This window comes from Trachemys scripta, chromosome 1 (assembly GCF_013100865.1).
Source record: "Trachemys scripta elegans isolate TJP31775 chromosome 1, CAS_Tse_1.0, whole genome shotgun sequence".
Lineage (NCBI taxonomy): Eukaryota > Metazoa > Chordata > Testudines > Emydidae > Trachemys > Trachemys scripta.
The window spans coordinates 337,897,189-337,922,895 of NC_048298.1; the positions used below are offsets into that span (position 1 = coordinate 337,897,189).

The following is a 25,707-nucleotide window of genomic DNA, read 5'->3' on the forward strand; positions in this document are numbered from 1 at the left end:
AATTGTCCAAGCCATGGTACAAACTAAGCACTACACCAACAAGGGCCTTTAAGTACCTCAGAGAAAGAACAGACGCCCCTCTGTGCCAGACAAATGTGTGTGGCCTTAGACAGATTTAGAACAGACATGGCTTTAGTCACCTGAAGGTGCCTCAGGAAACAGTAAGCATTGCTATTAAGTACCACTGGACTTAAATTGGCTCCTTATGGAGACACCCCAGTTAAGCACACTTCATTTAAGTGGACCATGCAGTGCTAACGTTGGCAACATTGCAACTTTCTTAAATATACAAGCTAAGTTTTCTCTTGTGGTCATAGTTGTCAGTTATGCGCACGTAATTCCTGCTCGTGTCAAAGTGAGCTGCATGTGTAATTAATGGCAAAATATCCTTACTGGCAGTTAATTAGTATTAAACCCAATCTCTTTATACCTAATGCTCTCAAATGGGTATTTAAATAATGACCCAGTTTGAACACTGTTAGAGATCAGACTTGAAAGAGAGTCAGTATCTAGAAGGTTAGGATAATTCACAAGAGACACCAGCTGCCCAAAACAAGTTTTAAATGTTGGCTTTTCCCAGACAAACTATTTTAAAGTGAACACCTGTGGGTATATCCTGGTGCAGACATATGGATCCTTACGGTACCTGAGGAGTGTCTTTTCTGTCCTTGCAATGCTGAAATTGGAAGCCTGGGAGAGCAGATCTCTTGAGAAGTATCCATTTTTGTAGGCTGTTTGCCAAAGTGATGATCCAGGATCAAGTCTACATCCTCTTCATCAGCGAGCAAGGAAGCTTTCATGATCTAAAATGATCATAGAACAAGACTGCATGCTAGCACAACAACCCCTTGATACAAATTAGCAGTGGATAGCAGGTCTAACTAGTGTCTCCCAAAAAAACAAGCCACCTTTAAAAGTTACATATGAACCACCACTGATCCATTCATACTGAAACTTACATTTCAAATTAGATCATGAGTTATCTGATGGGATGGTTATAAAATGAACTAAAAGCAATCTATTATGAGGAACCAGCGATTTAAGTCACCTGCTAAACTACAATGGTGGTGTCCTATTTAATATCCAATACTGATCAATACGACCTTAGGTGCTGATACAATGTTATCTCAGACCTTGTTTAGGTTGTCAGTACTCAAATGGAAAACCAAGTAGTAACTGAGTACTGCAAGTGGGGGAGTTGTATTAGTTTTCCTTTGACCCAATATTAAAATGCTAAAATAAATAGTCACCCATATATAGCACCTTGAGCACTATTTTTCAGCTGAGACAGCAAATAGTGGTCCTGTGTACTAGTGGTCACATTATCCAGATTTTCACAGGAGCAGGTATGTGATGGTGTCCAGCCAGGACAGGCTAACACAGGCCATCACAGTACTTAATTGAATTCTTCTGTTTTAATCAGAAGAGACCTTTTTAACCTCCTCCCATAAAGCATTTTACCAATGATTAATACAGTAAAGCTCTTTGAGATTCCTGGGTATGGTAGATGAAATATATATTGTAATGTTCAAAGTTGTATATAAATAATATGCTCAAATCTGAAGACAAGCCACAGTGATTTGTCAGGAATTGGGCAGATGGATAAAGCAAGAGCAGGGCCTATCACTTAGATAACTATAGGAAGAGCAAGTTGCTCACCTGTAAGACATGGGGGTTTATACCAAGTGAAGATGCAATGTGCGTTGAAGCAGGCACCAGTTCCGGCTCTTCTGTAATGCTATCTTCTAGTATTGAATCCTGAGCTGGTTCCTGGGTGATGTCAGCCATATCACTGTCCAGTTCCACAACCCTCCCCAGCTGTTCCACTTCTGGGCTCTGCAGACACCAAAGACATGGAAACCATGTTAGAGGATAGCACATTCTGGGTCAGTTAAGAGAGAAAGCAAGAATATTCAATGGCTTCAACAATCACCTGCGAGTGAGAGAAGTATTCACTGTTCATTTCTGGGTTCCAAGTTAGACTCTAGGTTGTAGATCCTGGAGCGCATCATCAAGGATCTACAACCTATCCTGAAGAAGGACGATCCCTCACTCTCACAGACCTTGGGAGACAGGCCAGTCCTCGTTTACAGACAGCCCCTCAACCTGAAGCAAATACTCACCAGCAACTACACACCACACAACAAAAATACTAACCCAGTAACCAATCCCTGCAACAAACCCCATTGCCAATTCTGTCCACGTATCTATTCAAGGGACACCATCATAAGACCTAACCACATCAGCAACACCATCAGGGGATCGTTCACCTGCACATCTACCAACGTGATATATGCCATCATGTGCCAGCAATGCCCCTCTGCCATGTACACTGGCCAAACCGGACAGTCTCTGCGCAAAAGAATTAATGGACACAAATCACACATCAAGAATTGTAACATTCAAAAGCCACTAGGAGAGCACTTCAATCTCCCTGGAACTCGATAACAGACTTAAAGGTGGCAATTCTTCAACAACAAAAACTTCAAAAACAGACTTCAATGAGAAACTGCAGAACTGCAATTAATTTGTAAACTGGACACCATCAAATTAGGCCTGAATAAAGCCTGGGAGTGGATGGGTCACTACAAAAAGTAATTTTCCTTCTGTTGATACTCTCACCTTCTTGTCAACTATTGGGAATGAGTGATGTCTACCTTGATTGAATTGGCCTCATTAGCACTGACCCCCCCACCACTTGGTAAGGTAACTCCCATCTTTTCATGGGCTATAATTTATATACTGCTTACTGTATTTTCCATTCATGCATCTGATGAAGTGAGTTTTAGCCCATGAAAGCTTATGCCCAAATAAATTTGTTAGTCTCTAAGGTGCCACCAGGACTCCTTGTTGTTTTTAGTGATACAGACTAACATGGCTACCACACTGAAAACTGAAGTTGTAACAGCAGGCAGCCACATACTTTGTTTTTATTAAGAAGTTCCTAGCAGTAATCATGACCAGGTATTTACAGCATGCTAGTAAGATTTGCAAAATTAAGTATGTTTAGGATCAAAAGCACAAGTTTCACTGACCCATCCAAAAGCTGGGGATTTTAGTAAAGTAAGTTACCTTGTACCATTCATAGCACCTTCCATATGTGGACCTTAAAGCACTTTACAAACAATGAAGAATTAAGCTTCAACATCCCTGCGAAGGAGCCACTATACCAAGCACACAAGATGCAATCAGAATTAGCCAGTTACTAAGACTTGCATATTCTTACTCTGTGCATTTCAAGTCATAGCAGTTGACCTGACATGATTTTACTCCTTTACTGCATTCGCATTGTTGAACCAATGCATTAAATGGAAGGGAGAGTTAGATTCTGCTCCTTCTTGTGCATCAGATGAAGTTTATTTCAGGTACAGAATCTTTTAGTTGCGATGATGCACAAGCCAGAAAGAACACAACTTAACTGTTGCAAACCAGAACTTGAAAATCAGACCATCACACTGAGAAACTTTACTCAAGGCCAATGAACAGATATAAACTTATTCTAAAAAATATTTCAGAAATAGAACCACAAAGACTGGGGCAGCACTAGGAATACAACGTAGGTCTACGTTCTAAACCTTTGCCTTAACCATAAATGCATCGTATTTCCTGGCTCTTCACATCAACCATTTGATGAGTTTTAAATCCATACTATATAGTCTCCTGATGTTTCTGTATTAAGCCTGGACAACTTTTTGCCCCTTACAACATCCAAACCTACAGCAACAATACAAAATACAAAGAGGTACACCATATCTTGGCTCCTAACAGAAAAGGGCAGCCCACAATAACAGTTATCCCATAAAAATAACTTGCCACAAGAACAGTTAAGTGAACATTCACAAAATCAGAAGATTTCCTTGTTTTTCCCATTTGAGGGTTTTTGTTGGGGATGGTGAGGGGAGGGAATAGGAACACACACACACACACCCCTAGTCCTTTCCAGTCGTCCAGCTCAGTGTTTTTTCAGAAATGTAAGTGCTTCAGGAGTTTGATTTACCAGAACAAACTGCACTTAAGTGACCAGTGAACCAAGACAGAAGGTGAAATCGCAGCCTTCAGTGCTTCAGGGTCCTTTTACTGGGGCAGAGTACAAAAGCTTAGCCTGGCTGCCTAAAGACAGGAGTCCCACAAGATGTGCCATTGATAGCTATAATATGGGGCTGTGCCCAGATTATCAGCACTGCTGCATCTCTGCCAGTCTCCTACCTCTGGTGCCTCCTTACCTGTATGACAAGCAGAGTTGGTTTGTCATCTGACTCCTGAAAGCCATCAGTGCTAGCTATACTTAGGGAGGCTGATGCGAAAAGAACTTTCCGTCATGGGCCAAATACCCTGCATTTTGACAGAGTGCAGAGTCTGAATGGTTCACTTCTCCAGGGACCTGATATTAACCTTCCCTAGGCAGAAAAGCATTCCCAATTCAGTTTTCTGAGGGTCTCCAGCACAAAAAAGGAATACGACTAGATTGGAGGGATTGTCAGCAGAAGGTAAGTGTGCACTTTAAAAGGCTTCCCCACACACAGCCTATGTGATGCCAGTTACTTCTTGCTAAGGGGCTCATTCTGTTCTTCACTAGGCTGTGCAAGGTCACTGCCTCTCCTTATCCACAAAAATCGCAGCAGGAGAACCAGGGGCAAAAGGACTATTTACCGTGTCTTGTCTAAAAGCTTGACCATTGGCCAATGCTGACAATTCCTCCATGACCTACAGAAAAACACACCATGCATACTGGCTTCATGCCAAGTAGAAGCTCACTGTTCATGCCTGAGTGAACTGCAAGCCTGGAGATCTGCCTTCACCAATGAATGGAATATCGAAATTGCTTACGACCTGAAACAAAAGCCTTTCCCTTAAAAATTCAATTCGGCAGCTAGGGATTGGCATCCTTTTATTCTGCTCTCCTGCATACGACTGAGTCCTCTACGTCAACACAAATAGCAATAGGTTGGACACCAAGGACTGGACTGCAGGATTGGACACCAAGAATCCTGCTCAAGGCCTTTACATTCTGCATTCAACTTGAGCCCTACTTTGTATTGACAATTTTTTTGACATAAGTGCTTGGTTGTAGAATTATCATGAACACCTCCATTATAAAATGCTTTTCTTCTCCATTAACACAAAGATCTACCGTATATACTTGTTCATTAGCCCATTTGTTTATAACCTGATCCCCGCCCCCCAAGATGGTTACGTAAAAATAGCAAAAACTGTTCATAAGCCGACCCTATATTTCAGGGGTTGGCAAACTTTGGCTCCTGGCCCATTAGGTTAAGCCATTAGCAGGCCTGGATGTTTTGTTTACCTGAAGCGTTCACAGGCACAGAGCCCCTCAGCTCCCAGTGTCCACGGTTTGCCATTCCCCGTTTATAAGCCAACCCCCGCTCTTTGATGTGTCACTTTTTTACCAAAAATATTTGGCTTATGAATGAGTATGTACGGTAATTTAGTTTACTGTCGGCAGTGTTTTTTCCAATGTTAGATAGGGAAAGTGGAAAAAGTGTTCCATTTTCATTTCAATCAGAAAATTGCTTGTAACCAGTCAACATTTAGGATGTAGCTACATAGGCTGGTGCCAAGAATTGAATAAAATGCCATCTTCCTAGAAGGCAAGTATATACATATACCAGGGGTAGGCAACCTATGGCACGCATGCCGAAGGCAGCACGCGAGCTGATTTTCAGTGGCACTCACACTGCCCGGGTCCTGGCCACCGGTCTAGGGGACTCTGCATTTTAGTTTAATTTTAAATGAAGCTTCTTAAACATTTTAAAAACCTTATTTACTTTACATACAATAATAGTTTAGTTATATATTATAGACTTATAGAAAGACCTTCTAAAAACGTTAATGTATTACTGGCACGCCAAACCTTAAATTAAAGTGAATAAATGAAGACTCGGCACACCACTTCTGAAAGGTTGCCGACCCCTGACATATACTATGACCCAATAATGAACTGGTACAAAAAACTTCAGAATGCAACAATTGCACCGCACCCCACCCCACTCCAATACATTTTAAGAAATTAGTTGTATAGCCAAACTTGTAAAAACTTTAGATCTTATTTTAATAAAGTAGAGTACATTCTTAAAATACCAGAATACAAGTTCGCATGCAAAATGAGGTTTGAAGATACAGACAATCTAAAAACCTAATGCACAAAGCAATTTGTTTTTAGGTGCTGGAGGCAGCATGACTGGCAAGAGTTCTATTGCACATATTTGAGAATATTAACAAAACCATGTTTTCTTCCACAGTGCAAATGCGCCATATCCTTGTTTAGATCTCACATTTGTAGAAGTGATCAGGTTACCAAAAAAACTCAAGATACCATCAACAAAAACGCTAATTTCAAACAAAGGATGTGAGGACAAGGGAGAGCACGCCAAGTATACATAGAACTTGCAAATATCCTGTAGGAGACCAGAAGTACCACCCCAGTTTGAGTAAGCTCGGTTCTAAAAATGCTTTGCGTTCTTCTGTCTCCAAGGCATTTGCAATAGTAACGGCTCTGTCTTAGGGCAAATAGCTATTCCTTCATTTTATGGATAACTTCAAGTCACTGTTTTTTCTACCTGAGATGGAGGCGTTGGCTTGCCATTTAGAGCCATTTGTTGGGGCACCAGCTGCCCCTGGGGTGGCACTTGGGCAGTTTTTAACTTCTTTGCGTCCACTTTTGAAGGATGCTCCTCCTCTTCCTCATCAGAATCTTGCAAGCCGTATTTAGAGAAGTGAGCCACCTGTACAATGAGAAAAGCCGAAGTGTTGCTAATAGGGATACAGACATGGGGAAGATTTTTCAAAGGCACAGATGGGAGTTGGTGCACAACTACTACTGACTTCATATGGAGCTGGGTGTTTAGCTGCCCCTTGGGTCTGAAAGTCTCCCTTTAAATATTCTAATGAGTAACTGCATACTGAAGCATACACGAACTCTGAGGGAGTTCAATCTTTGTATAAAACACCACATATATGCGAGATCAGTTCTTAACGAATCACCTGGGAGTTATTTTGGACAGTTTGCACATTGTGACGATTACAATCAGAATGATCTGTATATTACTTGAAAAACTTTAGTACTACAATTCATGAGTTAAATGGGTCAGAAAGAGCACTTTAAAACCTTAAACAAGTATAAAAAAATCTGTTGAATAAAGGCACTGGAATTACAACATTGACAGCTATTGGTTTAATCAGGGATTCTGACTTCTCTTCCACCCAGATCTTTCTGTAATACACAGTTTATGAGCAGTCAGCAATGAGTAACAGTGAACATTACCTTGAATACCCAAGAACCAGTCTCTGAACGGTATTCTTTGAACTGGGCTCCCTGCTTCCGAGATACAGCCTCCAGTCTGCCTTCATAATTGATATCTGCTAGTCGTTCTGGGCTCTTTATCAAGCAGCGAGATGTTTTATCCGTTGGCCAAACTCCATCCAATGTAACTTCAGCTCGTCTGTTAAAATGTAGACCATGGAAGAGCATGAGATCACTGAGCTTTGAAACGAGGCATTCAAAAAAAGTTTACATCAAGTTCAAAACAAACCACAAGCATTGGTTCAAACACTGAAAAGGCCATGTACCACGCTTTAGTTCAGAAACATTATTGTCACTGACCAGTAGGCTTCGTCCAAGATTAATAACCTGAATGTATGCCTGAAAAAAGGGTTTAGATTTGCAGGCTGCTGGGATAGCTAATAGAAAGAGACACTTATGGATGACAATAAGGGTGATAGGTTTACCAAAATCTATTTACCAGGCTACTCCCACCCCTCCCAAAAAGAACACATGAAAAAGTTTGAATTACCTATTTAAACCTTCACCAATAGGTGGCTTCTGATCATCGTCAGGATAGACAATAACTTCTTTCCTGCGGATGTGCACAATCTCATCCAGATTTAAGTTAGTTAGATTTACCTCTCCTTCGAAGTAAATCGATCCATAACCTGGAAAGTAAACCAAACACAACTTGTACTTCTGCTCCAATAGCAAATGCTGTAATACCACCCTGGAGAAGTGCACTGACAAACTCTCCAATATAAGTATTCACATTTTGTTCATCTTACCTATCCTTAAATTGCCATTCTAACTCCTGTTATTCCATTCCACTGACAACAAGTAATTGAGCAGTTTTACTATTATCCTTTTCCATTCTAAAAGGATGATAGTTTCAGTCTGTTGGCCATTGCTCCCTCAAAGTAATAAATTTGGGCCCTTAAGTATCTTTTCTAGACCACTTAAATTGGTCACTCCTCCTGGGTGGTCCTATCCTCTATTTTTAATTTGTCTCCTTGCTGAATTCAAAGTACTAGAACTGCACACAATATCCTACGTGCATATACAACAGCAAGACTGACCCCAAGTAGTTGTATAACCAAACTAGTTTTACATTCAATTCCTTTATATAGTCATAAGGTTTTTGATAGTAGTACTAACCTGGCCGCTCATACTGCATCTGTGATCAGCTTTTCCCAAACACTCATTGAGAATTACAAAGTTATGATTTCGTCCAGGGACAGTGTCAGATTTTAAGTATTCAAATCTTTCCATTCTCCAATAATCATGGTATTATAACGATTTGTAAAAATCCAGTTTGAAGCTCAAGAAGTGAACAAGTCATGAATAGCACTCAGGTTGGCCAATAAAGCTGAGCTAGACCGTTCGAGTCCAAGTTTTGGACCTAAGCTACCCTCAGTATCTGAAGAACTATTGAAAGTGTTGTTCTTTTCAGATACCAAGTGCTGGAATTTTACAAGCTATGATTTTAGTTTCACTGTGTAGCTTAATTCATGCAGCTTGAGAGTGCAGCCAATTTGAAAACATTTATAAAGCTTTTGTCACCTAGGGATGATAAATTTCCCAAGCAAGGTAGCGATTTTACATTCATGATAGGGGGGAGGGATAGCTCAGTGGTTTGAGCATTGAGCTACTAAACCCACGGTTGTGAGTTCAATTCTTGAGGAGGCCATTTAGAGGACTGGGGTAAAAATGTGTCTGGGGATTGGTCCTGCTTTGAGCAGGGGGTTGGACTAGATGACCTCCTGAGGTCCCTTCCAACCCTGATATTCTATGAAGAAATACAAAGCCCAGACTTTAAAGCTCTAAAGAGTTGGTGGCAGGAGAACACATATCCAAAATGATTCTATACTCACCTTTACGACCTATAGTGAAATCAGTCACAATACACTCTCCTCTGTCAGTGGTAAGTTTAGCTAGATCCTCCATAGACGGGATGGTGTAGTAGCCAGCTTTTGTTAGAACAATTCCTACAGTAGAAAATAATTGAGCACACAGATGAGGACAAAACTTCAGAAATGTTCTTAATCATTTGCCAAGAAAACAGAAGGACAGCTGAGGGGCCATAAACAGAAGCTGGGAATCAGTACAACGTACTGAAACAATAAAGTAACAGAAGCCAGAGTACAGACCTCTTAACAGTGTCAAGTTCATATTACTTTACAGTGAGAAATTCCATGCACTGAGTATCTTATCTAAGGTAAGATGAAAACATGGAACATCTTGGGTAAGAGGGAGAGGAGACGGTAGGAAGATTTGTTTTTTTGAGGAATGGCATTTGGTGGAGAGAAAGCTGGAAATTATTCAAGGGCAGTGTACGTTAAAAATAAAGCAAAGGATGGGGGTCAAATGACAAGCAAGAGGAGGATCAGGAAGGAGTAAGACTAAAGAGAGCAGCACCACACAGCAGTGCGAATCTGACCTGCTGGGTGCGGACTATATACATTCTCATTCTCCTCGTCTCTGTCATCCTGCAGTGACTCATCATGAAATGAAGCATCTTCACTGCTGCCTTCCAGGCCATTCCGCAAGGCAACCCGCATATTCAGAGCCACAATGGTATCGTCCACGTTATTCTGGTGTTTGTGCACTGCATTCTCTGGGGTCTGTGGGATGGGCTTGGCAATGGGGTTAGTGTAAAATCTAGTCACTTCATGGTGATCGTCCTCTTCCTCTCGCTCACCCTCCGGTCTGTGGTTCTCATCAACAGATCTGGATAGAAAGTTGAACCTAAAGAAAGAATGAAGCCATTCAAACACATTCATTTCTGAAGAAATCTTGTGTCCGTGTTACAACACATTTGTTTCTCATCTCATAACAGGGCACACCAGATTCTTCCTGTTGTTTGGAGGTACACTGTCATATGTAACACTAGACATTAGTGCCTGGAACATATATTACATTGTTTTGGGAAAATAGGTTTAGAGTTGATTATGTCTTGCTGCCCAAAGGATCAAGCTGATCTTAGGGTGGGGCTGCCTAGTTCACAACTGGCAGCATCAGCAATATAGATTGAGTGGGCACATGGCTAGCGTATTTCCCTAATCCTTACTAGGTGGTGACTCCAGGTGAGAACAGAGACTAGAGCTGATCAGGAATTTAACAAGATGTTTGGCATTTTCTAATGAATAATCTGTTGAACCTGAAACTATTTGTGGAAATGGGTCAGTTATGACAAGTTTGTTTCAACAATTTCAAAACACTTTTTTCCCAAATCTTTTGAAATGGGATATTTAGACCTGACGTGAACCAAACATTTTTGATTGTCTATTTACAGGTCTGGATGGGAATTTCCCCCTCCTCCTCCCAAAAGCTTGGAAATTTTCCAGGGATGGGAAACAGTTTCCTGCCCAGCTCTAACTGATATACTGGTGAGGAAGCCTGTACTGTTCATAAAGGTCATACTGGGTAAGAGGAGTGGTCCATCTAGCCCAGCATCCTGTCTTCCAACAATGGCCAGACCCAGAGCTTCAGAGAGCGCGTACAGAAAAGAATAAATTTACAGAGATCCACCCGTCTTCCTCTCATGGCTTCTGGCGGTCAGAAGTTTTGGGTTGCCCAGAGCATGGGGTTATATCCCTGATCTTGGCTAATAGCCATTGATAGACCTATCCTCCGCGAACTCATCTAGTTTTTTTTAAATCCAGTTATACTTTTGGCCATCACATCTCCTGTGGCAATATACTCCACAGGACAACTGTGGGCTGTGTGAAAAAGTATTTTCTGTATTAAACATGCTGCCTATTAATTCCAATGGGCGACCACTGGTTTTTGTACTGAGGGAAAGGGTAAACAACAACATTTTATTCACTGTTCCACAACTTGATTATCTTTGTTGCTTAAGCATCTCTGTTAACCTCCTAGAACCTGAAGTCCTTCTATAAACAGCTTGTTTTACAATTAAGAATTTTAGTCTCAACTAGATGGAAAAAAATCAGTCAGACAAAAATCTATTTATTATCAGTCCATATTCTTATTTGGATATTTAAAACATACCTACTGCCATGACATCAGCATTGCAAAGATGTCTACAAACAGCTCTCATAGTACTGTTAAGCTACTGACGACTTAGTGGATCCCACAAATAGCTATGAGCTTATTTCTAAACAAGAGGGTTATGCACTGTATAGATTTAGATTCTAGAGAGCTTTTTTCATAGGTTTATTTGTTCAGGAGAAAGTATTAACTAAATACTGTTTCCTAGCGGCATAATCAGCTGTCACACAAACATACCGCTCTCCATTCTCTGGATACTCGGATGGAGGTTCCAGATCTTCAGCTTCACGACTGACAGGAGAAAACAAGTTGCTGCTGTTGAGGTTTTTCAAAACCAGCTTCTTGATGCTCTTCCTAAAATATACCAAAGCAACAGTTCTCAGTGATCTGTAGCACACGAGAGCCATACTTTTGACCCAAGAGTTCCAGGGGTGGGAGAATATTTAAGCCAACTTTAAGCCACATTAGCTAGCATTCTGTCATGACAATGCCATAACTGCTGCCAAGTCTTGTTAGTCTTTGCCAGCAGATGGTAGCAAGAGGGGTATGAGCTGTCAGTTTGTTATTCCAATTGATGGGGGGGGTCGGGAGGGGATGTTTTTTAAAAACACTGAGTCGGCCTTACCACCACACCACTTCAGAGAAGAGATGAAGTGACTTCCAGGGCTAATATTAAATTGAAAGGCCAACCTCATACAACAGGAAGATTTCTAAAGCCTATGTTTTATTACTGAACACAGGCCATTTCTAAAGGAGAAAAGAAAACTAACTTGGGCATGAATGCACCATTGGATAGAGATGGCTCATCATCATCCAGCCCATCAAAGAGGTGAGATTTGGAAGATCCTGCTGTCTGCAAAGCTTTCGGTCGCACTCTGGTTGCTGGTCGCGGGGTCAGTTTGTAATGGGTTGGCGTAGTCAAGGCCTTCTGGGCTGCTGGATTAGTTGGTTTCAGTCTCTGAGAAAAAGAAAAACTCATGTAGCCGAAAAAATAGATTTTCAAACTACTTAAGTCTGAACAGGATTAACGTTTTTTTTTTTTTATTTTCACAGAAATTAGACCAGTATTGTTGTCAGGACAAAAAACCTCTGCCCTGAACAAACTAAAAAACAAGAATTCAGAAGTGACATAAGACAAGTTAACTATAGACATTCACCCTGTATTCTCGGTTTGATTTGGCAGCAACAGTGCTAGCTCAATTTGAGGTCTGATTAGTGCTTTTGGCAGGTGGCTTGCTTAAACTACCACCACTTGTTTAAGAAATAAAATCAGACCTACTTAGTAAGTTATGTCAGCAATACTGCTGCTCCTTTAGAGTGAGTTTTCCCCACGCTGGTAAACTAAGTGCCAGAATCTTACATGAGAACGTTTGGAAAAAAATTGCAATGAGATCACACATGGATTTATAATCGATAACACTGAATCATCCAAGTGCCTGATTTTTAGAGATTCTGAGCATCTACTACACCCACAGAGCTCACTGGAAATGCCAGATGCTTGGCATCCCTGAAGACAGAAGTCTAATATATGACCACAATATATGCAGTTAGGTATCCCAAGCGGCTGTCTGTTGCAGATAAAATAGTGAGAATGTATGTGTTATATATAAGGCTACATTTTAATCATGGGTATGTTTAGTAAAAGTCATGGACATATCACGGGCAGTAAACAAAAGTTCACGGGCCCATAACCTGTCCATTGGGGTCGGAGTGGAGCACCGCAGGTGCTGGGGAGGGAGGCACAGCCCGGGGGGAGGTCACAACCCAGGGAAGCACCATGGGTGCTGGGGCAGGCTCCTTACCCAGCTCCCTCGAGCTCCACATGCTGCCTCTGCTCTGCCCCAAGCCCCAGTTCTGCAGCTCCCATTGGCGGAGAACTACAGCCAGTGGGAGCTCTGGGGGCGGTGCCTGGCTGCAGCAGAAGCAGCATGTGGAGCCAGGGGAGCTGAGCCCCCCACAGGTAAGCAGCAGCCCCAACCCCAAGCTCCCCCACACCCGAACTCCTGCTGCTCTGGTTGGGGACCCTGAGATTGCCCCAGCAGCAGCCAGTGCGACTGACCCGGGGACTACCCGAGCTACTCAGGCAGCTCCTGGGATAGCCACATGGGGCTACTGCAGAAGTCATGGTGGTCACGGAAAGTCATGGTATCTGTGACCAACGTGGAGCCTTAGTTACATACCATTTAGTCTCTCAACACCCCAGGCTAAAGACTAGGATATTAGGAAAATGGGCCCCTAAATGTTCGTATCTTCATTAAAACTAATCCAGATATAGAAGTTACAATAAACACAATCTTATCCAAAAAATGCGTTCTGAAGTATTTCAGTTCTCACCTCTTCTTTCTTCTTGGGGTCTGACATAGGGTTTCTGAAGAGAGGAGAATCTCCAAAGGGTGAGTAGGTCAAGCTGTTGAAGTGCTGCTGGAGGGCTGCTTGTTGGGCGGCTGAAACATTTGGGTCTGTCAATGCTAGATAAAGTTGGAGAGATTAATCTTTTCTAAGCATGTATTTAGCACTCAGACTCATCTCAGGGCATTTAGAAGTGGCCTCTTCTTTACCAGATCTGTTCCCTGTGGGTATTCACAGTTGTATCTGCTGACTTCAGTGACAGTACATTTTACCTCTGTCAGCCCTGTAAAGCCAGCTGAAATTCTATTCCTTCTTGTATATCAGATTTACCAAGTTCAAATCAGTTTCACCTGTGCAAAGCTAAAATGAAGGGAGTTGTGCAGATTAGCCAGGAGCCTAATCTGGCCTGGCAGAACCTTTTAATGGTTATCTGCACTTGTTAGTTTCAACACCAGCGTGCTGTGTCCCTTCAAAGTCTAATTAATGTTGGTGCAAGATCTTTTTCTGAAGGTTCAACTATCTTGAAATTCACTTGTTCAGTTGATTATCCACCATGACCCCCAAATTTTTCAGAGTCACTGCTTCCTGGGATAGAGTCACCCTAAGTATGACCTACATTCTTTTTCCTAGATGTATACATTTAGCCACATTATAACGTGCAGTTTGCTTGCTCCTAGCTTACCAAGCAATCCAGATTGCTCTGTATCAGTGACCTCTTCATTACTTACCACTCCCCCAATTTGGGCCATCTGCAAACTTTATCAGTGATGATTTTCCAGGCCTCTGATAAAAGTTAAACAGCATAGGGCCAAGGACCAATCACTGCAGAACCCCACTAAAAATACACCCACTCAGTGATTCCCCATTTACAATTACATTTTGAGACTTATCAGGTGGCCAGTTTTTAATCCACTTATGTCTGCCATGTTAATTTCCTATTGTTCTAGGTTTTGTTTCTTTTTTAAATGTCATGCAATATGAAATCAAATAGACTTTTGTAGGGTAAGTATATTCCACCAAACACTTACTTTTATCAACCAAACCTGCCATCTCATTAAAAAAGAAAGTTAATTTGACAGGATCTATCTTCCCTAACCCCATGTTGATTTGGATTGATTATATTATGCTCTTTGAATTTTTTACTAAGTAGAGTCCTGTATCAGCCACACCATTATCTTGGCTAGGATCTGCAACAGATACTGTTCCACTACCTTGGATTCAAGTAACTAAACTTGGTAAATTGCACTCTTACCCACAGCAGGCTGGGGAGCTCCAAAGCCCAGGGTGGCTGTTGATGTATTGAATCCAGGTGCTCCAAATGCTCCTGTTCCCAGTGTTCCACCTAATTTAGGCTGGGTGTTTCCGAATAGTGAAGTCTGCCCTGCGCTAAGAGCTACACAGAGGACAGCAGCAGTTTACAGAAGGTTCCATTACGCGCTTGCAGACAAATTAAGTTTAGTCCACACATTTAAGAATTCCCTCAACTATCATCTGTTGAACTGCAAAAAGAAGTCTTACCGCACCCATTGTAAGTTATCTGTGGATTCTTACAAGTCAAGGGAATACTTTCCTGTTCTGATCACATTATTAGAGCAAATTATTAATCTAATCCTATACATTCTCTGAACCACAGTTAACTATTAACCCTTGGTAAGCTCCTACCATTTTAACGCTTTACATTCGGAAAGCCCAATTCCAACACAGATCGGGTTTAAGCAGAATAAATAAACGCTCACTAACCAGAGAGTTGAAAGATGTTAAAGGACTAGATACCACAACGTACTAGAAATTTAAACTTGTAGCTAACTAGACAGCATAACATTCTTGTGTGAACCCTCAATACCTATTAATATCTTCTACTGCACAAGGTCTTGTATGAACTGGGAAAGGGGGGAGAGGAGGAGGAAGAGATGTCTCTCAGAGTGCTAAAGACATTTCAAAGAGTGCAGACTCAATTTCATTCTTTCTGCTCTGGGGCAGTCCAGTCTCTGGACTTTCCCAATACCTGCCACTACAGATCCTGAACTGTTACTACAGTTAGAAAGAAATCCCAATTATGGATGCCACAGTATTACACACCATCCCCTGGAGGTTTTTGTTTTTTTTTTTAACCTGTTCCAAATCCTGTTCCAAGTCCAGCGCCGAGAGTTCCAGCTGCAGGTTTATTTCCGAAGATACTATTCCCAGCAGTGCTCGCACCAAACCCTAGGAGTACAAAAGAATTAGTGCACCACTTTTAAGTTAACATTCAACTTCCTCTGCAAAGGATTCTAAGCGAACAAGCATCACCTGGCTAAGGACAACTTTGCCAACATTAGTACACCCAATAAACTTCACATGATGTTTCTGGAGCTCAAACAGAATTTAAGGCCTTCAGATGGTGAAAAGGTGTTTTAAAGCCACATTAGAGTTTTAAAAAGCATTTCTGTGACATCTAGATAGGGTCTAAGTTTGGGCTGAGAGAAGAGTGGCTGGATTATCATTACAGACCACCAATGAAAAAGCAGCCTTGACAGTACATCAGCAAGACAGACATCACTGAGCAAAGAATCAAACTAGGACACAGTAGGAAGACAAGTGTGCTCCAAGTGAGAGCATGTCTTCACAATTAGATACCTTCAAGCAGCCATTAACAAAAAATTGAGTTCTTACTGAAGCATAAGTAAATAAGGACAAATAGCCAAAAGCTAATGGGTAATCTGGAAGAGCTCCACAACAAGATGACTTTTCTGTATTAGTACTCCTCTCTACAAAAAATGGGATGGTTGAAGACTAACCAAACACTGCACAAAATCCTGCCTACCTGAAGAGGAGAGGTAAATCTAGGATTTATAAACCAACTGATGACTCAGCCATTTGAGTATTTAGAGTTCTGTACATAGCTGTTTGTATTTCCCTTGCTGCAGCATCCTGCACCCTCCTCCCACCCCCCTAAAAAACAGCAACTGCATAAAAGTTTGTAAGCAATTCCATTTGCTTATTTTCCACCCATAGTCTAAGATGATAATCAGCCCCACAAATTGACAGTAGTTTTTTATACATCAGGTAGGGAATATGCAGCTGCAAATTAACTTCCGTGAAAAGATCCTGTTGTCTATATATTTAATATTGAACACAAATGAATGCATGAGAAAAAACTTGAAGGACTGTGAAATCTATGTTGTTTTGTTTCAGAAAATATATTTAGAGTGAGCAGGCTTGGCATTGGCCACTTAAGATTTCCTCAAAAGAGGATAGCTATGGCAAAGGATTTTAACAGTAATGTAATAGATATTCACCACTCAAGCACAACTAAAAACACTATTACAGAACAGTATTGCCTTCCAAGGTATGTTTCAATTACAGATATCAAGATTTCAGATTTTACTGAAAACCAGAAAGGATCTAGATGTGGTAGCAGAACAAGATGGTTTTAAAGTTTCTTCAACCCCACTGGACAAAACAAGTCCCATTTTACACTGTTTATACCACACACCTTTGATTCTTACTGAGGAAGCAATTCACAACTCAAGTACATAGGAGTGCACAGTTCAATGCCATTTCTTTAATTTAAGTCAAATGCAATCCAAATCTAACAATAGGCAGATTAGCGGTTAAACTGAAGATTGTGAAGCCATCCAATTAAAAAGGCGGTGGTTAGTCCATGCAAGGGCAACAGAGTCAGAGTAACAGCATTAACATCAGAAATAAAATACCAAACTACACCTCTACCCTGATATAACGCGACCCAATATAACACAAATTAGGATATAAGGTGGCAAAGCAGCGCTCCAGGGGGGCAGCGCTGCGCACTCCGGAGGATCAAAGCAAGTTCGATATAACACGGTTTCACCTAGAATGCGGTAAGATTTTTTGCTCCCGAGGACAGCGTTATATCAGGATAGAGGTGTACCATCCTCTTACAAATTGCATCAATGCAAGTATCACAGATTAGTTAAGAATGAAGCGTGCTACAGCCAACATTGTTTGCTACGGAAAGTATACACTTCAGAGAACAAAAATGCTTCAACACCAAGATTAGCAGCAGCCCAGAAACAGAATAATAACCAATTACTCTTCTACAAAAGCTGGAACACAGGACTTAAAATTGACCTTTTCTCAGAACAAAGAACCCTTCTTTAAGCCTGACTAGCACAAATCCATCCCGTGCCTGCTGGACTGTCCAGTCAAAGCTCATTTGACAGTGGCCTGAACCTCTCTTTTGGGAGAGGATTACATTTCACACTTCGATTTTATGCCAACATAAATCAGCATTTCAGTAGTTCTAAAGCAACGATTTCTCTCAATTTTAGCATGCAGCTTCTTTGGTCTCAGCTCTGTAAAACCAAAAGATAACAAATTTCATGGGACTTATTAAAAAGAGAACAACATCACTGACTTGGTATCTTACACAATAACCCTCGTATTCACTCAACTTCACCTACTTTTGGAGCCAACATTAATGAAATGCCCAGTATTTAACAAGTTACTAGTTCAGCTATAAATGAAGTAGTTAGATACTGCAACAAAAAATAAGTTTTACCCTGACCCTTACAACCTCTTGGAGAATTTGTATACTGTATTCTCATTCATACCTATAAATTTTATATTGTTTGAATTAACATGCACCACGTGGTATTTGCTATTAAGTAATGGTGCATTTTTTTAAAACTCAACCATCTACCTCTTAACTGGTTCAGAGAGTACTGTCTACAAAGTCTGCAAGAAGACAGTAGCGTACTGAACCTGAAATTCCCATATAAATAGAATGCAAAATCAGTTTACAACCAGAAGAGGAACAAGTCACTGTCCAAGACCTCAAGCTTTCCCCTTCAGCAATATGCATCAAGCACAGCTTACCTGAGCATTTTAAGATTCACAATCATTTAGTATAAGATTCAGTAGCCTGGTGTGTGGTATATTCAGTGTAACTTTAAGAGATTGAATCCCACTTTCTTATATGTACCAAAATTGGAAGTGTTTGTATTGGTTCCTAAAGTCAGGGTTGGTTTGTTACCAAAGAGCCCGCTGCCAGTAGTTGTACCAAACGAAGGAGCACTGGTCGTGGTGGTTCCAAATCCAGCAGGCTTACCAAACAGCGTCTGAAAGGAGAGCAACATGCTTTTAAAACTCTGACATCCATGTTACACTTACTATGAAATGAAGTTGTAATGCACCTATGTACAAGGTAGATTTAAGGTTGCCAAGGAAAATCTCCTGATCCAAAATTAGCAGTGGCCCATTATCTGTGTATAAAACTTGGGCATTGGTTTAGCTGGCTGTCAGGAAAACACTTACAGTTACAGTGAGATGGAATTAAAAGAATTCTATTGCTGAACTAATTTAACAAGTCTATTACAAAAAAAGTCAGCATCAATGTGTTCAATATCCAAGTCACCAACAGAATGTCAAATTCTGTTGAATTAGTTTTTATTTTAAATAATGTGCCCATCACAGTACTATGAGCACCTACAAATGCTCTGAAGAAGCGTAGAGCTAAGGCACTCAAGATTCTTTATTACTCCTGCTACAGTTTGGTTCATTTAGCAACCCAAGGGCCTGAAGTCAAGTGTTAGCATGTAAATGCTAAAGCAAAGTTCATTACCAATATATTAAAGTATGTAAAATTAAATTCATATGTGAACTAGTGATTTTAGAAGTTAAGGATATTTTATAAGAATAGTGTTTCCACACATGTATAGGGTTTTTATTCCTTGTGTCATATGTAGTACAAAGATACTCAGACGTGAAGCGGTTTGGCTCTGCTAACAACTTTAGTCTTATCTAAGGGCGTGTCTTCACTACCGGGGTAAATCGACCTAATTTACGCTACTCCAGGTATATGAACAACGTAGCTGGAGTTGACGTAGCTTAGGTTGACTTCACTGCACTGCGTTGATGGGAGATGCTCTCCGGTCAACTTACCTTTCTCTTCTCGGGGAGCTGGAGTACCAGAGTCGACTGGAGAGTGCTCTACCATCGATTTAGCGAGTCTAGGGAAGACCCGCTAAATTGACACCCGCTGCATCGATTGCAGCAGCATTGATCTCCCGAGTAGTGAAGACAAGCCCTAAGTGTACACTCACTACCAATTATTTTATAGGTCAATTACTCAGGCACCTTTGTCATTTGTGCTTTTTGAGACTATACTCCAGAACTTGAGCATGTTTAGACAGTACCAGCCATTTGCCTGTCAGCTCCTATAACATATTCTCAGCACCTCCATGGGACCTGTGTTCATTCTATATATTTTATATTATACCCTTAGTATAACAGTTAAGGCTCTAGTTCCCTGGGATTATAGTGAAATTATAAAAGCAATGTGATTTTATGAAGTCACTAGAAATACCTTGATGGTTCAGACCACACTACTTTGCAGGGGGACATTAATGCACAGAAACCTGCTGCAGGCCTCTAAAAATAATGAAGTTTTTACAACTTTAGTCAATTTCATTACTAAGGTACAGACATACCGAACCGCCAACACCAAATCCTGTGTTGGCTTGTCCAAAGAGCCCAGTTCCAGTTCCCGTTCCAAATCCAGTGGCAGCATTTGTGTTGGCAGCTGTTCCAAAAAGGCTTCCAGACTGCGAGGCTTGGGTTGCCCCAAATAAACCCTGCAAACATAAATCTTGTTTGAAAAAGGACCAGTATCTACTCCACCAAAGAACAGTTATAGCACTTTTGTTGGACTATTGCCAAGATAAGTAGCTCTGAAGATCAGAGTTAATGCTCAGAAGCCATGATAAACCCTTTGATAGGGAATGGAATATATTTTCACCAACCTATATTACAGAAGATTTACAGCTTTACATACAACTAGCTCTCACCCTCTTACCATCGTGTTTGTATTTGGCTGTCCAAGAGTGCTGGTGTTCCCAAAAGAAAAGCCAGTGTTCTGCGTTGTGGTGGCCTGGCCAAATGGTTTGCTGAACAGACTGGTAGTCTGCTGAGGCTGCTGACCAAAAAGGCTCCCGGCTGTTCCTGTTCCAAAGCCAGTTGTACCTATGATTGGCAAGGAAATGAGAGTACAGATTACAGACTTAGAGCCCGGAGTCACATTGATACTGGAGTCGAGTAAGATAAATGCACAAACCAGTCATTCAAAATCAAGTAACAGTGGCATGTGGAAAGTCATGAATACTGTATCCAAAATTTAAAAAGTTAATGGTTCATGTACCCTGTTAATGTGATTTTTTTTTAAACCTGCCTATGATCATCAGTGCTAGTATTAAACAAATACTGGGATTTATTCTAGAGGGACCACTTGCAAGTGTGATAAATATTCTCTCATAGATCTGACTGACCAATGACACGTTTTACATGGTTAGCTGGACCTGTATTGTACCAATTGGATTGTGGTGCCAACATCTGACTAGCCTGATTGCATAGGGGGAGGAAAGGCAACCAAAAAAGGTTAGCAAAAGGAACAAATCTTACAGATGACACCCAACATCAAAGTTCAAAGTCTACTATTAGCTAGCAACTTCTACAGCTGCCAATACATAGGACTGTCTAAACTTCTCCCAAATATTAATTTTTTATTCTTTTTCAGCCTCTAGGAGAAACAACTTTACTAGTTCTGCTTGCGTGTGACTGTGTGTACTTTCAGCACTTCCTGTCAAACAAAAACTTATCAAGCCACATCCAAAGAAATGAGTTTTTCACTTTGTTTGAAAAGTGATAAAGTTCACCGTCATGGTTATCTCTTCAATAATTTCGATAGTCTAGCTCCAGCTCATATAAAAGTTTGTCTCTTGTGCTCACAACCCGACCTTTCCTGCTATGTTCCTCTGGACCAACTAGTCATGGGACATCATGGACACAGAGAAAGTAATGTATGGCCAATCTCATGGGAGGCTTTGAATTGTGTATGAAAACCATACCCTAAGATGGCTGACTTAACCCAATCCACAAGAACCTTAAAATGTGCCCAAGGCAAGATCTTACTCCTTGATGGGGTAGGCATTCACTGGTGTCTAAATAATGTTTGTGCAGCAGTTTCCATCTTCAGTTTATGGTCACTGATTTTATAGTTATACAGGAACTCCTCACTTAAAGTCATCCCGGTTAACATTGTTTCGATGTTAAGTTGCTGATCAATTAGGGAACATGCTCGTTTAAAGTTGTGAAATGCTCCCTTCTAACACCGGTTGGTGGTTGGAACCAGGGTGGACCAGCAGCCTCCTATCAGCTCCACACTCCCATGTGCTACTCTTGCTCTCTGCCTTGGAGCTGCTCCCAGAGACTCCTGCTTGCTGTAGGGGGGGGACGGGGAAGAAGGGTGCTATGTCAGGGTGTCTTCCCCTCCCCCCTGCTCCTGCACCCTGCTTACCCCATCTTCCATAGAGCAGGGGGGACACACAGGGAGGGAGGGAGCTTGTAGCCGTAGCTGCCATCTCAGGTCTCAGCAAGCTGATTTAATTAACAAGGCAGTGTACTTAAGCCTGGGGTCAGCTACTTAAAGAGGAAATGTGCATTTTTTTCTCCCACACACAGGGTGTGTCTATGTCTGCCCTCCCTCCTTTCCTGCTGCCTTGTAGAGTGTTGTGAGAGTTAACCCTTGAGGCTCAGTCAATTGCTAGTTCATTTAGCAGTAAGGTATTCCCTGGGAAATATCCCACCCTCTGACTCCGCCACCTCAACCAAGCTTCACAATCATCACTGTGTACCAGTATTAAACGGTTTAAAACAGAGAGAGAGAGAGAGAGAGAGAGCGCGCGCGCACGCGAGCCTTTTGTCTGTTGAAAAAAAATTCCCTGGAACCTAACCCCCTCATTTACATTAATTCTTACGGGGAAATTAGATTTGTTTAACATCGCTTCGCTTAAAGTCGCATTTTTCAGGAACAGAACAACTTTAAGTAACGAGTTCCTGTACAAGTCTGCCCTAATACTGCACATCTGAATGTAAGGAAATGTTACCACAAGTTCTGTATTGCAACTTAGTTACCAATCTAATCTATTTTTGAGCTGTTCTCCCCACTAACACGTTTCAGTTTTGGGCTAGCACTGATTTTTTAACAAGATTGTTTACTCCACTTGGTTTTCAGTTATTTTCTTTGGTCAACAGACCCCTGCAATGGAGGTACACACATGCTGCTTGTGCCAAGAGGGCAGCAGGAGGCTAGGTTTTTTCATCTAACGTAGCAGAAGTTATCCCAATTTTGCTCTAATGAAGGAAGTTCCTGCAAGTATTAAGTACATTTTCTATTGGGGTTTTGTCCTGATTTAGTTGGCAGAACTGGGCTAGACTTCACTCCCATGTGTTTGATTGATTACACTACCAATATCATGAATGAGTTCTATTTATCAATGATTTTTTTTGTTAATAGCACACAAGGACTGTAAGCTTTCTTGTAATGTCAGATCCCCTCTCAATATTTGTTGAAAGACATTACATTGGTGCAGGAACTGATGCAAGGTTTGTGTAACAAATGTTTAACAACCAAAGTTTGATAATAGTCATAATCTGGTTGTATAAAGTGAGTTTACTAATATAAATTGTCCTAAGAGCAAAGTGGGGAAAAAGGTAAGTAGCCTTGAATTCTCAAGTACTAAGGTCTATGGTGACAGTAAAGCTACAGGTATGTCAACACTTACTGGTTCCAAAAGCCGTTTTATTCTGTCCGTATGAAAAACCTGCATTAGTGGTGGAGGAGCCGAACAGTCCAGTAGCTGCGCTGGATGTAGCTGTGGAGGATCCAAATAACCCTGCAGCTGCTACCGCTGGATTTGAGGGCCCTTTCCTGTTTGCCTGGTAATCTTCCAAACGGAGTTCCTAACCAAAAAAAACACCAGTTTTCTTTACATCGTCATGCCATGTGGGACAAACCAAGTTTGATCAATTGTGTTGTAGCTCTTAGATGCACTAAGCTCAGAAATTGGACACCTGCCGCCCCCTCAAAAAAAAAAATCCCAACATATACAGAGGGTACATTCAAAGTTTATTGCCACTTTAGAGATGTTACAGGTTTCGATAATATTCTATGCTTAAGTTAATTCCAGTTCTAATGGTAGGTTTCCTTAAGTCCACCCACTAGTTCATGTTAAGCTTGTGAAAGGGTTTTTTCTTTTTTTTTTTTTTTTTATAAATAATGACCCACCTTGTAAAGTTAACAGGGCCTTTTGACTAGGAGACTTGTTTAAGTTTTACAAACAATTTGCCTTTCAAGTGAAGAGTTTTCAGAGTGAAGACCCCGAAGAGAATACTACTAGAGAGCTCCACAGTCCCTACATGCTAATTATCCTCTCATTCCCTCTACGAGGAAGAATTGTTCTTTACAGTATGTTTCTCCCTTTCATCCCAAGATAGTCTAAGAGTTATTTTCAGATCTGTAGAGGATGCCATGTTAAGCATTTAAAAGCCCAGCTGATGCAAATGAAAAGCGAATTGCTCTACTGGATGACACGTCAGCCTGCCACAGGTATATCACTTTAGAAAAGTAACAGCCTTCAAAGAACAACATCATTAAAATGATGCAGGTACCGAAGATTAAATATTTTAATGTACTGTATGGACCTAACGTCAGGATGCTCATATACCATACAAGTCATAAGACCGAAGCTTAGTGAGGGAGGAAACAAAAAAGTTTAAATCTTTGATTTGACTGACCTCTAGGGATTTGCTTTCATACTCCTTCATAGCAGTAATACACTGGTGCTTAGTGCTGATGTTAGTGCTAACTCCAGATTTTACCATAGTATCTGTGCCGGTTGGTGGCTGCAAGAAAAGAGTTAGATACTCAATTTGTTTCACATCCACCTATGTTTTTATAAGTGTAAATGTCTACTGTCCAGATACATACTGCCTAAATACAAAGCCTAAATTTAATACAGGCACTGGAATGGTGCAGCACAGTGCTATGTGTAGCTGTGGCCTTCAACATCAGTCAGCACAGTAAATTCCCCCCCAATAATTCTCAGAATTCAGTGCAATTTGCCTTTTTAGTTTGTAATTTTTAAAGGCAACATGTCCCCAGACTTCTGATATAGTTCTCTAAAGCCTTTGGGAGTTCTCCCCAACAACCTTTCTCCCTAACCTAGGGAGGATCACATATGCTCAAGTTTGTTTTCACTATTCTGTCCATTCCTTTGAAGTTCATCATTTCCTGAGAGATGGTTTCAGTGAAAAGTCTCCATTTCTATTAGGATGCTGCAGTATGTTGTGTGCACTCTCAGCCCTCTAAGTTTGTAAAGATCAGTCACAGGGGTGTTTGGCAGGATGCGCCGCATCCTCAGCTGCCCTCCAGGGCAGACAGAGGTTGAAACCTTTCACTATTACCCCATTTTTGCAGTTTCTCCTCTTTCGGACCATCATTCACTTCTCAACTGCCACAGAATCTTCAGGGTCATTTATTCCAGACATCTCTTAAAGGGGCCTCAACCTAAAGAGTAATCTAGAAAGATTCTTGGTGTTTCAATTAATCTTTCTAGAGCTGCACTGACTCCAAAGGGGACAACATACCACTAACATACCAACAAAGCTTAGTCTCCACTGCTATTAGTAAGAATTTAGTCTTGATTATAAAAAAGTTGCAATAGAATTTTAACATTTGGCAGCACTCTGAAAATTCTATTTTAAATGACAGCTAGTAATAAAGTCTGTTTGGCAAGAATTCAGACACAAGCTCTAGGTCTATGCAGCTCTAACAAGTCTAGATGAGAAGTTAATCTAGGTTTCCCATACCAAAGCAAGCTGGTGAATTATTTCCGGACAACTGCTTGCACAAGCTGCCTTCACTGCAATAGTTCTACTGAAGCGCACATGCCTTCTACAACTGCCTATGAATCAGCTATTTTATTCCACAGTTCCTAGCAAGCCAACATTTTAAAGTAAAGAATAGCAGAATGTACAGTTCCCTACAGTAAGCAGAAGTTAGACCTAAAGAAAATAAACAGCACTTACGTTAAATTTAATGGTAGTCCCAGTTGGAGCAGCAGTAAAGCTAGTTGGCCCAAAGAGAGAGCCAGATGTACCCCCGAAAGGGTTGGAGGCAGTGTTAGTGGTTCCAAAGAGACCGCCACTGCTGGTACTTGTTCCAAAGTCTGTAAATAAGAAAAAATCCATACTAAAATGAAAGT

At 41.1% G+C, this 25,707-nt stretch overlaps 1 protein-coding gene across 5 annotated transcripts in view; it reads right to left on the minus strand.

The window, feature by feature from the left end:
* Positions 1-25,707, minus strand: part of NUP98 (nucleoporin 98 and 96 precursor) — a 55,030-nt gene that overhangs the window by 18,878 nt on the left and 10,445 nt on the right. The window contains exons 5-22 of one of the 5 annotated variants that reach the window (XM_034759269.1): positions 25,532-25,671; positions 24,239-24,346; positions 23,227-23,404; positions 20,463-20,629; positions 20,098-20,241; positions 18,717-18,726; positions 15,758-15,850; positions 14,898-15,038; positions 13,631-13,764; positions 12,067-12,254; positions 11,534-11,650; positions 9,723-10,030; positions 9,157-9,270; positions 7,812-7,950; positions 7,283-7,460; positions 6,579-6,743; positions 1,660-1,836; positions 647-803 (exon numbers count right to left, since the gene is read on the minus strand). In XM_034759269.1, the coding sequence (XP_034615160.1) occupies positions 647-803; positions 1,660-1,836; positions 6,579-6,743; positions 7,283-7,460; positions 7,812-7,950; positions 9,157-9,270; positions 9,723-10,030; positions 11,534-11,650; positions 12,067-12,254; positions 13,631-13,764; positions 14,898-15,038; positions 15,758-15,850; positions 18,717-18,726; positions 20,098-20,241; positions 20,463-20,629; positions 23,227-23,404; positions 24,239-24,346; positions 25,532-25,671 (2,658 nt within the window). Of the gene's footprint in view, positions 1-646; positions 804-1,659; positions 1,837-6,578; positions 6,744-7,282; positions 7,461-7,811; positions 7,951-9,156; positions 9,271-9,722; positions 10,031-11,533; positions 11,651-12,066; positions 12,255-13,630; positions 13,765-14,897; positions 15,039-15,757; positions 15,851-18,590; positions 18,727-20,097; positions 20,242-20,462; positions 20,630-23,226; positions 23,405-24,238; positions 24,347-25,531; positions 25,672-25,707 lie in introns of all 5 variants that reach the window. The other 4 variants (XM_034759268.1, XM_034759267.1, XM_034759271.1 and 1 more) reach the window with 4 other exon arrangements.